Source organism: Lissotriton helveticus, chromosome 10 (assembly GCF_964261635.1).
Source record: "Lissotriton helveticus chromosome 10, aLisHel1.1, whole genome shotgun sequence".
Classification (NCBI taxonomy): domain Eukaryota; kingdom Metazoa; phylum Chordata; class Amphibia; order Caudata; family Salamandridae; genus Lissotriton; species Lissotriton helveticus.
Window position 1 is genome coordinate 1,178,289,986 of NC_136071.1, and position 13,471 is coordinate 1,178,303,456.

Genomic DNA, 13,471 nt, shown 5'->3' on the forward strand with positions numbered 1-13,471 from the left:
CTCCTCAGCCCTCACGTCTGACAGCTCATGCGACCTTGCGAGAATCAGGATCTCATCGAGCGAAATCCCTGGTTGGCGCAGGATTAGTTTCCTGAGCAGCTTTGAACGGCACCCCACAATGATTTGATCCCGAATTTCCTCACGCGGGTCCGTGAACGGGCAGGTGTTCGCCAGCCGGCGTAGCCGTGCGTAGAACATGTCTACCGACTCGGAGCCCGTTTGCCACGCCCGTTTGAATTTAAACTTTTCGAAATCGTTGTTTAGCTGGGGGTCAAAGTGTTTATTTAGCGCGGCCACCGCGGCCTCGTAGTCGCTGTCACCTCCTGTGTTGGGGAGCGTCTCAAAGAGCTCGTCTATCTCTGCTCCGCCATATAGGATCAAGAGGGACCTCTTGACCTCGCCATCTGTCTCCCTGGTGCCCTTGAAATAATGGTTCAGCCTGCGAACCCACGCCTTCCATCTCACCGCCGCAGTGGCCGGGTCAGACGCTTCACTGAATGGCGGCAACGGCGCCGCGCCTGAATGGGCATGGTGGCCAGTCTGCGGACCGGGTGTTGCGGCTTGGGCCTGTGCTGGGATGTTTCCTGCTTGGACAGGTGGTGGAGGCTGTGCAGCCTGTGCTGGTGCACCATCCTGCAACGCTGGGGCTCCCTCCTCCTGGGACATGGTGCGTTCTTTATTTATTTATTTCTTAATTTATTTCTTTTTCCTTTTATATTTGGCTATTGTATGCTGATTTGAACTTTATTTGCTATCTGTGACACCCATTGGGGCTCAGTCTGCACCTTGTGTGGGGTTGACAAGCTCGTCTGCGCTCTTCGCGCCGTTCCTCAGGCGAAGCCACGTGGAGATGGTGGCGCGTGCACTACCACTGGCAGCCACCGGGGGCCGCCTCGCGCTCGTTCGCGCCCTTCGCACTCTTCGCGCTGGGCCTGGAGCAGCCGACGAGAGGAGGGACTCCGGAGCGTGGAGACACAGGAGCGTGGAGAGCGTCGCCTGAGGGAGAGGCTCAGGAGCGGGGAGAGCGTCGCCTGACGCACTTACAGGTGCGTGGTGCACATGAGGCGGGCCGGAGGCGTGGCGCGGAGCCTCACCGGCCTCTGCAGCCGGAATCACGGTCCGGCGTATGCCTCGACACAGGCAGCCGTCGCCCGGACAACCAGCCAGGTAGGCCGAGAGGCGCTCGCAGGGGGGGCAATGATCGCGCACTCACCCTGGGCGCTCCGCGGTCCCGGCCCTGCCAGCTGAAAGCGCTTCCGACGGGAAGGCGCGTGGGCAGGCCGCGGACCGGAGCAGAGCGGGAGCGGGCTCCGTGATGCGCCGACACTCCTCGTCTTATCCTGCACGCGCAGGGCAGTCCGGCCTCGTCGCCAATGTGGTGATGGGGTCAGGGCCTTGTCACGTGGGGGCATTAGCGTAAATGACTGGACAGACACTCTGGGCTCAGGTTGCCGGGAAGACCACGAGCGATCTTCCCCGGGGTTTATTATACCCTCGGGGCGTGCCCGCCCTGAGGGGTGGAGTGGATGCATGAGTGTTGCTACATTGTAGGGTAGAGCCCGCCTGGCTCTCTACACTCCCGACCCCCTACCTCTCTCTCTACACCTTTTGTCTCTCCCTTCAAGTCACCCCTCTTTCTAGAATCTTTCCTCCGAGCCTTTCAGGCTCCTTCCTCCCCTCTCTCTTCCTCACCAGAGGCGGAGGGCACGGATGAGGGAGGTGTGGAGAGAGGGAGAGGAAGCTTATGCACGCTTGTGCCCACAGCCAATCAGCTGCAAGCGTTGCTTGGCGGCATGGAATGTTTCATAAAGAAGGCTGCGATTATAATGACACATGCCACTAGCGCCCACAGCCTATAGCACATGTGGGGCCTGCGGAAGTTTTCCCGCTTCTCTTCTGACGCTAGTAAACATGTTTTACGAACAAGGGATTCTTTCACAATATTTAATGTGAGGTGGCCATCACCACCACATCCACCACCACCACTTCCACCACCACGACCATGTCCACCACGTCCACCACCACATCCACCACCACATCCACCACCACCTCCACCACCAGCATGTCCACCATAACGTCCACCATCACGTCCACCATCACCATCATGTCCACCACCACCACGTCCACCACCACATCCACCACCACCACATCCACCACCATGTCCACCACCACATCCACCACCACGTCCACCACCACATCCCCCACCACATCCACCACCACTACATCCACCACCACGTCCACCACCACATTCACCAACACCACGTCCACTCTCACCACCACATTCACCACCACCACCACATCCAGCATCACCATCACCACCATGTCCACCACGTCCACCACCACGTCCACCAACATGTCCACCACCACCACCACCCACGTCCATCACCACCACCACCACAACCACCACCACATCCACCACGTCCACCACCACCTCTTCCACCACCACTACATCCAGCACCACCATGTCCACCACCACCACGTCCACCACATCCACCACCTCCACCTCCACCACCACCACCACGTCCACAACCACTACATCCACCACCAACACGTCCACCACCACCACGTCCACCACATCCACCACCCCATCCACCACCACCACATCCACCACCACGTCCACCACCACATCCACCATGTCCACCACCACCACATCCACCACCACCACATCCACCACCATGTCCACCACCACGTCCACCACCACATCCCCCACCACATCCCCCACCACATCCACCCCCACCACCTCCACATCCACCACCACATCCACCAACACCACGTCCACTACCACCACCACATGCACCACCACCACATCCAGCATCACCATCACCACCATGTCCACAACGTCCACCACCACATCCACCACCATGTCCACCACCACCACCACATCCACAACCACATCCACAACCACCACGTACACCACCACCACCACATCCACCACACCCACCATCACCACGTCCACCACCTCCACATCCACCACCTCCACCACCACCACCACGTCCACAACCACTACATCCACCACCAACACGTCCACCACGTCCACCACATCCACCACCCCATCCACCACCACCACATCCACCACCACGTCCACCACCACATCCACCATGTCCACCACCACCACATCCACCACCACCACATCCACCACCATGTCCACCACCACGTCCACCACCACATCCCCCACCACATCCACCCCCACCACCTCCACATCCACCACCACATCCACCAACACCACGTCCACTACCACCACCACATGCACCACCACCACATCCAGCATCACCATCACCACCATGTCCACAACGTCCACCACCACATCCACCACCATGTCCACCACCACCACCACATCCACAACCACATCCACAACCACCACGTACACCACCACCACCACATCCACCACGCCCACCATCACCTCATCCACCACCACCACATCCAGCACCACCACGTCCACCACCACCACATCCATCACCACCAGGTCCACAACCACCACGTCCACCACCACCACCACGTCCACCACCACCACCACATCCATCACCACCACCACGTCCACCACCACCACCATGTCCACCACCGCCACGTCCACCACCACCACATCCACCACCATGACTACCACATCCACCACCACATCCAGCACGTCCACCACCACCACGTCCGCCACCACCACCACCACCACATAGGTCTCGCCTTTGGGACCTTATAAGTGTTTAGCCATGCAACACTTGATGTTGTTGCACCAAGGATATTGTGCTGAATACCTAAACACTTATAAGGGCCCAAAGGCAGGAGCTATTGGCTATGCAAATGCTTGTCTCTCTAGGTAGGCCTGATATTTTTATGAATCCAACTGTTCCTACTGCCCACGAGTTGGTAACTGTTAAAAGATTGTTCCTGGAACACTCCCGTTTGGAGAGAGAAAGCTTAGAACTTCAGAAGCCAACAGTTAGGGGCCACATGCTTCTAAAAACTGTCCAGGGGTTGGAGGCATACCTGGGCTTGGTTCGCTCACAGCACATCAGGTTTTTCCTGGGATGGTTTAGGTTTAATCAATTGCATCATTTTTTAACTTCCCCATGTGGGTGGATTCACCCTGAGGGAAGGGTACCCTGCGGCTGCGGCAATATGTCGCTGCAGAATTTGCTCTGTTTTATAATGTTCTGCTTTTACTTCAGTTAACCGAGAAAACATTTTTAATCCCTTTGTTGAAATCATTGCATTTTAAACAGGCTAGGCCCGCCTTGATGTATTTAAAGACGCTACCCACGGAGTGGGTGACTTTCGCTGTTTATCCTTTTTACGGGCTGTCTGGGCATCGAGGGAAACGACCTGATTAATTGTTTTATGCGCTTCTTGTTTTTAAAAGTAACTGCCCTGTCTGATCTAATTGTTATCTATGCAACTGATCTTATTATTATGGAACTGCATTCTTTTATGGTGATTTTATCTACCGATTAAAGATTTATTGAATTCAATACAATACATATACATACATAATTCCATTATTCACAGCAACAAGCAGTGTCAATACTAGCAATTAAATTTTTGATAGAAAATACAAAAAGGTCTATATAAACATACGCAATATTGTACCTACTGGTAATTATAAGTTGATAAGATAAAAAGGAATTTAGATTTAGTTTAAAATGTAAAGTAAATGTGAAATAAAGATAAATTATTTATTAAAGTTGGAGCAGAAGATAGAGAGAGAATACTATTAGAAAACATCAAAGTGTCTTGGTAACCATTCTTTGTTTTTAAAGTCCAGATGTGCTATGCTCTGATCCAGATGTGCTATGCCCGTAATCCACATGTGCTATGCTGTGATTCAGATGTGTTAATCTTGAGATCCTGATGTACTATGTACTGATCCAGATGTGCTATGCTTTGATCCAGATGTGCTATGCTTTGATCCAGATGTGCTATGCTTTGATACAAATGTGCTGTGCTCTGATGCAGATGTTCTATGCTTTGATCCAGATGTGATATGCTCTGATACAAATGTGCTGTGCTCTGATCCAGATGTGCTATGCTTTGATCCAGATGTGATATGCTCTGATACAAATGTGCAGTTCTCTGATCCAGATGTGCTATGCTTTGATCCAGATTTGATATGCTCTGATACAAATGTGCTGTTCTCTTATCCAGATGTGCTATGCTCTGATCCAGATGTGCTATGCTTTGATCCAGATGTGATATGCTCTGATACAAATGTGCTGTTCTCTGATCCAGTTGTGCTATGCTCTGATCCAGATGTGCTATGCTTTGATTCAGATGTGACATGCTCTGATACAAATGTGCTGTTCTCTGATCCAGATGTGATATGCTCTCATACAAATGTGCTGTTCTCTGATCCAGATGTGCTATGCTTTGATCCAGATGTGACATGCTCTGATACAAATGTGCTGTTCTCTGATCCAGATGGGATATGCTTTGATACAAATGTGCTGTTCTCCGATCCAGATTTGCTATGCTTTTGATCCAGGTGTGTTATGCTTGGGATCCAGATGTGCAATGCTCTGATCCAGATGTGCAATGCTTTGATCTAGATGTGATATGCTCTGATCCAGATGTGCAGTGCTCTGACCCAGTTGTGCAATGCTCTGATCCAGATGTCCAATGTTTTTGGTCCTCAAAGCTCTGTTGCTGAACCCCACATGGTGACTGCTCATGAAATGTTCTATTGTGCCTCTTTCCAGCTTTGGCAAATGGTCGCGGGTGACGTGGTGCCCGGCTGGATACCTGAAATCCTTCCAGTTGAAGGTGGAGGAACCCCAGGGTGCTCTGGACGACACCGCCGCCAACACCATCAAGTTCCGCTGCACCTCGGGCGCCATCGTTGAAGGGGAGGTGGGAGACTTCGGACAGTATGGTGGCTGGAGCAGCGACTGTCCACGCGGTGGCATCTGTGGCATCGAAACCAAGATGGAGCCCTACGGTGGGGCCTTTGTGGACGACACCGCCCTCAACGATGTGCGCTTCTTCTGCTGCGAGTAAATCTGAATGTGATGTGTCTGGATTTGTAGATTGGACAGGTCTAGTCTTTGGGGCGTTGCAATGTGCAATAAATCACATTATAGATCAGCTGGCATTAGTTGTCATCCTTTGAACCTAACACCAGGGTTTTAAGTGGGATGAAAAAACTGGGGGGTGTCTCTAAAAGGGGCGGGGCCAATAGAATTAAGGGTGTGGCTTAAAACACTGAGCAAAATATCTGTGCTTAGCTTAGTGTGCCCATTGACTTGTATTTTGCTGCTTCTGTCCTCGCATCCAGATATAAAATATAAGTCACATTACACCTACAAACAAGCCAGGACTATTGGCTGTGTCAATGGTTGTTAGTTGCATAAGAAACAACTATCACTTCTTTTAGTATACATTAGGGCTCCTGGGTTTATGGTATTTATTTTGTTGCCATTTCTGTCTGTATTTATCCACATTTATTTTGGGTTTTGTGTGAAAACTATGCTTAAATGAGTATATTTCTACATTTATTTAACCAATAAATATGCACTCATGCTTGAATGTCTGCCAGGTTTCAGTGCTGTTGAACACCCGCAGAAGATAAATCAGAGAACTTATATGAAATTATGCAAATTTCAGTATTAACCTTGTGCATATGTACTGCTGTTAAAACCTCTTGTAATACAATTCCTTTCTTTTTAACCCTCTTACCTATCACTCCACACATCTATTGACTGGGCAGTCATGGCAGACAGTATTTAGAATTACTCAAAAAGCAACCCATTTTCCGTTTGTATGCACATTTAAATATAAGTACAGACAAGAAAATGAATGTTTTGTGGCCGTAATTATCTGTAAAAATCAGGGAGACTTAACCCCTTCACTGCGGCGGCTATTCCGCCGCAGTGCTAAGGGGGCGGGGCGGAAATACGGCGGGCGCATGCTGGTGACGGAACCGCTCCGTCACCAGCGTCGGTTGCGCTGTGCTTGTGACGGAGCGGTTCCGTCATGGCCCGCCCCGCTCAATAGAACGCTCAGCGCAGGCGCGGAATTCGCGCCGCGCATGCGTGCCGGGCGGGCCATAACGGAACTGCTCCGTCATCAGCACAGCGCACCCGCAGCTGATGACGGAGCGGTTCCGTCATCAGCATGCAAAGGGTTAAATATAATGTGACAATCCTTCAGTTCTGAAATGATGAGACTGTGAAAGAACTGTACCGAGTCCGAGAACTTTGTAAAGCATCCGATTTCTTTTTTTTTTATATATATATTTTTATTGATTATAACACAAGAAAGAAAATATACATATCAGGTGTCATTTGGTGAAATACAATCCAGCTGGGGACAGGCCAACAAGTTGAAGAAATACACCACAATCATAGGCATCGAAAAAAGGGATCAATACCAGCTTAAAGCTAAAGCAAAACAATAAGATGCTAAGGACCACATTACATCGCAACAGCACCCGCCCACCAGGAATACAGGATATACGGATCGGACGTGTGACACCCAGATATGATGGACAAAAGATCAGGAGCGTATGCCACATTTCTTGTGAAGAAAGGAAAAGGGAATAGAAAGGTCATAGAAAAAAATAAAGGAAAAATAAAAAAAACCCTCCACAACCCCCCACCCTACACCCCTGCCGATGGCTACGACCTAACCCCACTAGCAGCGTGCCTGTCGCCCTCTAAACTACACCCCAAGGAAGGGAAAAGCTGGAGGAGGAGATATGGTACAAAACGATACGGGCTCCCAGATTCCCATCCCCCCACCAGAAGCAGACATCCCCTACCGCAGCGATAAGCAAGTTATAGCAGAGCAATAAAAATTCAATAGGGGAGCCACAAACAGAGAAAGGACCGTCCCGCCCGGCCCCCAGCACCACAGAGGCAGCACATCCCATTTCGAACATAGCAGTTACACAATACCCAGACAATCAGAATCCCATCCGGCCCTCGCTCCCACAGACACAACCCGGCAAAGCCAAAAGAAAACATTGCAAAGTCAGCCCTGGCCCTGACGATCCATTACGCAGACCCCATCAAGTACGACCAGGCCGCTACGGTTCTTCATGCGAGCCCTGACCATACGAACCGCCATCACAACAAGAACATCCAAAGACAGAAACGGCTCAAAGTCGCCACAGAAGGGGTGATACCAGGAGAAACGCTGACAAAGTTCAAAAGTCAAAGCAGGTCCACTGCCCACCAACGATAAGTCAGCAAAGCGTTTTTGAGCATTCTCTGAAAGAGGCGAGGTATGAATCCAATAGTCCGTGGAGAAGACACACTGAAGTACAGAAATAGTCACATCCATCTCGGGCGGTATCGACAGAGGGCAGAACACACAACCAGTACTTTCGGGCTCGCTCGCCTCCATCTTAGGGTCGCAAGAAATTCCCAAGTCCGACGTCCGCACAGGGTCCTCGGTAGCAATCGGAGCTTGCTCCGCGGGTAAGGCATCTCGGCTCACGACCAACAAAGGGTCGGAATCCGGTCTCCGACAGATGTGGTCAACCGTTAAGACCATCCTTTGGAAGGTGGCGGTGACTCGTTTGTGGATCTCCCTAATGGCGCCCATTACATTGCGCAGCGACGGTGTAGTTTCGGCCCGTTCCATCGCCCCTCAGTGGGCGACCGGGCGGGTATCTGAACCCCGGAGGTCGACTTCTCCGGGGCACCAGGCAGAAGCAATGTAGATGACAACTGTGGGTGCCACCACAGCACGATCGCAGTGCCGTCGCCGACAACGAGGAACCAAGCCCATCAACCCCGGGAGCTCAACGGGGCATCCGGGCAGCGGATCCCCGGTCAAAGCAGTCGATATGGAAAGCTGCCGTAGTTGTAGGAGAAAGCTGCCACCAGGTCACCATCCAAAACGGAAAAGAAAGATGCCACTTCGGGAGACCGGAACCACCCACGTCCCGCGGCCGATGTTGTTCAACTCCAACCCGGCCGGGTTATAACTCGAGGCCCTGGCTGCAACTCTGAGTTAGGCCAAGAATGGCGCACGATGTATCTTCGTCGTCCGAGCAGCTAGAAATTCCGGGATTGCACCTTTAGAATCAGGCACACTTCAGCTGCATGGGAGTCCGGTGGGAATTCAGGATGGGAGTCAGGATTCATGAGCTTCCGGCGGAGGTCGGCGGAGCCGGGAGCCTATGCGGCCATCTTGGTCGCTAGCGTAGCTCCTCCTCAGCATCCGATTTCTTAATGTCCACCTGCAGTTTCCACAAGCAAACAAATAGCTCCAATTTTCTTTCTTGGGATCCTGTGTTTCTCCAAATTGTTATTTCTACACTGTAAAATATTCAAAAAGCAGGTGGGAGATGTAGCCTTTCGGTGGATTCGAGACCCTTTTGACCAATGTACCAAAATCCATTAAGAACACCTGCATTCCTTTAGTTTTTCAATTCATAATTTTGTATTCATGTAAATGGACATGTCCTAAGAGACTCTTCAAGAATGCTGTAAGTATCATAAGAAGCCTGCTGTAGCTCTGTTACATTGAATGCTCCCTTACCTGGGTACAAGTATTTACAAAGATCTTGAATGGGTTTATAGAAGACAACACCACAGAATCCAGGGACAGACAAACAGGGGGAAAGGTGCAGTGCACTTTGGATGAGAGAGTTTCAAAAATAACTAATAGTGAAGCTTATGGAGGAAACGGTCACATAACTCTGAAATAAACTCTCAGGAGTGTGGTATATAAATAAATAATACCGGATCTATTTTTGAATGAATGAATGAATAACAGATAGCTCAATAAAATAAGAGTCAAGATTCGAGGTAGTAGGAGTTTCTGCAGGTTTATTACAGCATAAGGACAGGATCAGGACAACCTGCATAGGAACAGAGGTGACAGGGCCCAGCAGGACAACTGGGGCCCAGCAGCTGCCGGGGCTTGATCTGGGATGAGCGCGCTAACTTTTAATAACAATACATTGACTTATATACATAGCGCAAACACATAGCATTACATTGCAGTAGGCGTAACAGTGGGTGGAGCAGAAGGCGTGACGCGTAGCAGTCGCGAGAGATAACAGTAAAGGTAGGTGTAACTGGGCGTGTACATAGACATGTGGTGCAAACGTAACAGAATATGTCATGAATGGGCGGAAACATAGGAGGGGGCTACCTAAGGAGCCGGGACCTCTAACCTAATGGTGCGCGAAAACTGGCAATGACGTATTACTAGGAGAAGCTGGGGGCTACGAACTCTGTGCTAGGAGCAGAGACTAAAGTCTGGAGGGTCGGAGCGACATGTACCTAAACCCTATCTGGTATCTGGTGTTTAGGGAACATGTGGATATAAACTAGAAGTCATGAGGGGAAAAGCTAACTTGACTCTAAGACTGGACCATGCATTATTCTATATGTAGTGCGTGATGAAGAATATTAAATGACCATTAATACAGTATTTCTCTAACGTGGAGCCGAATAGGCTAGACAATGACGGAAACTATTGATGCAGTTCAGTAGCTTAGGAATGCAGAGAAGGAGGACTGAACTGATAGCTGGAACTATAACATACTTTTGGCAGACTCAGAGGCAGAACCAAGCTGCACCGGGCACTGCGAGGCAGGGAGTAAGTGAAGGGTCGAGGATACAGGTGGGGGCTGTATCGCTCCTCAGCGAGGCTTTCAGGAGACAGGAGCTGAATCTGATGTCCGGGCCCTTTTGAGGCCTGGAAACGGGGGCTTTATAATGGAATAACGTGCATACTGAGAAACGTGGCAACATAGCTTTACATAGGCCTGATATTCGTAGTATTCACGAGGACTGGAAACTAGCATACTAGAGGTGGACACAACTGGAATTGCGTCATTAATCGGACATGGGGAATAACATATGCATATTGGTCATGCACACATAACATATGATGGATGAGTAGGGACACAGAACATGGCAAAATTTACTTTTCCACATTCCCTCCTTGTCACTACGTTTCCATCAGGAAACATCAATTTTCATGATACCATCTATCATTTCATACAGTACCATTTGCTCGTCTCGAATTGTCTTGGAACGGGATTTAGAACGGGGCTTGGGACTAGGAATACAAGAGGTAGCACACATGCTGCAAATCGCAGGGCCACATTGTATACAGAGGCAGCAGCTAAATATGATCGCTACTGCAATACCTAGAAAGGACAGGACTTTCCATCCCCATGCGGAAATTATATTCCAGAACCAACCGGACCATGTCCAGGTGCCTGGATCTTGGTGTAACAGATGGGCAATTTTATGGAGTCTGATTATAGCTGAATAAACAGACGGCGCGTTATTTGGAATGAAAATACAGCAACTAGATCCGATGACTCTACAGGCCCCGCCCCTATCGGCCAGTATGACGTCAAGGACGAGACGATTTTGCAAAACGACAAATCTCATAGCAGATTGTTCTTCGGTTAAGTTACCTAGAGCAGAGGCAGTCTCATTTACTACAGCTTCAAGGGTTCTTGTTAACCTACGGATCAGTTTACTATTCTGGACAGGTCCTACAAAGAAGAAGAAACCTTTATTGAAATCTGTATACTGTTCTAGAGTAGTTTCAGTATAATCGACAATTGGGGACTCCCTTCTATGTCTAATGTGTACTAGATGTGTGTTTCGGTGATAATCAGATGGGGCTAGGAAAACAGGTGGCAGTAGGAAGGCAATGTAACAGGTTCCCTCCCAATCGAGGGGCAGACGAACATATGCAGTTTGACCACAAATAAAATAAGAATGACGTGAAGCTTTGAAAACAGATTTCCCACTGTCACTATACTGGATAACAGTAGTACATTCACTATGACCTACATGTATGGAACCATAACTACGGACACATAATTCGCCTTTGACAGGTAGTACTGAAATAGCAGGTAAGTCTGGAGTAGTATCAGACTGAACATTCAGGACCATGAAATTCGACGAATAATTACCTAAATTATATACTTCATTTTCTAGATCTAAACCTGTTCTGTGGGGGAGACCTTGCTTGTCTGGGAAACATGTACTGTTAAGAAAAGACATATCTGTTGAGGATGACGTTAACGTGGACCATGCTCCACACGAACCATTATGTGAGAATGGATAAGGAAAGAGTGGCAGAACTCCCTTCGGTGTCTGGAAAGGGGGGAGTCGACCACACACCCAACAATTAGTGGCATTGCTGGTCTGGTGTGAATAATGTAACATACGGATAAATGTGTTGTTACGCATAGCGAGGCGGTAAGAATATTCGTGAGGAGGCAGATCACTAAACGTGTGCTCTACTGTAGCATTAGCAGACATATTTACATGAGGAACTGGAAAATACAGATAGAACGCATAGCTGGTGCAGGAAATCAAAATGCTGATGAATAATATGAAACTCAGAAAAACGATACATTGAATTGAGTTATTACTGACTCTCTCACTATGGGGGTCTATTTTATTCATGTCAGAAACAATCTAACCGTTTCACCTAGGGGAGGACTTATACAATCAAACTGACTGACTTATTTTACTAGACCTGAGCTTTAACTTATACTCCTGCTGCGGAGTTTTCTCTAACCAGGGAGGGGTTGTAGTAATGTCTTTTGCGGGACAGTCCTTTAAAACAATATCTTGACAGTTTTTAAAATCCTGAGAATCCTGGGAAATGTTCTTGGAGACGGGTTTCAATCCATTGAAAAGTTTTACATGAGAAAGATGGACCCACCCCTTCCTGCCTTCCAACTTGACGGCAGTACGGGTGGTCAAGAGGACCTGACGTGGCTCCTTCCAACGTGGTTCCAGCGGACTTGATCTGTCAAAATTTCTGATCATCACCAAGGAGCCTGGAACGATCTCGTGCGGTGCCACCTCGGTATTGTCTGGAAATGCGGCGGCAACCTGTGAACGACATGAGTTGAGGGCAGACATCAAGGAAGCTAGGTAATCTGTCAGCATATTACATGAAACATCGGTAATACTTCGGGGTCTAGGAGTACCCCACATGTTAGGGGGGCGGCCGAATACGACCTCATACGGGGACAGACCTGATCTGGAATGTGCGACCATGCGCATATAAAACAAAGCGACTGGCAGAGCTACTAGCCAGTCCACACCTTTTTCTTTACAAACTTTGGCAATACGGATTTTCAGGGTCTGATTATGTCTCTCGACTAGACCGGCTGCTTCAGGATGGCGTACACAATGGAACTTCCACTGGTATCCTAACAAAAGGGAAACGTGCTTCATTAACTCTGAGGAGAATGGCTGACCGTTATCAGAATATACGACTCTAGGGAGTCCGTATCTAGGGAAGAATTCACGAACCAACTGCTTGGCAGTGGTCGCGGCTGTGTAATCTGGGACTGGATATGCTTCTGTCCATCTGGACAAAGCGCATACAACTACAAGGACATACTTGAAACCTCGACATCGCTCCATCTGAATATAATCCATCTGGAGGACCTCAAAAGGGTGGTCAGGGGGCTGGAAACCACCTTGTTCCACCGGGACACTTTTACCTGGATTAAACTGACAACATATCATACAGGTACGGACTT

General features: G+C 49.3%; 1 protein-coding gene across 1 annotated transcript in view; it reads left to right on the forward strand.

Moving 5' to 3' along the window:
• LOC144784914 (vitelline membrane outer layer protein 1-like) overlaps nucleotides 1-6,507 on the forward strand; it is a 28,184-nt gene extending 21,677 nt beyond the window's left edge. The window contains exon 3 of the mRNA XM_078664026.1: nucleotides 5,682-6,507. Coding sequence (XP_078520152.1) covers nucleotides 5,682-5,979 — 298 coding nt within the window. The 3' untranslated portion in view covers nucleotides 5,980-6,507. The remainder of the gene's footprint in view (nucleotides 1-5,681) is intronic.
• Nucleotides 6,508-13,471: the final 6,964 nt, after the last annotated feature.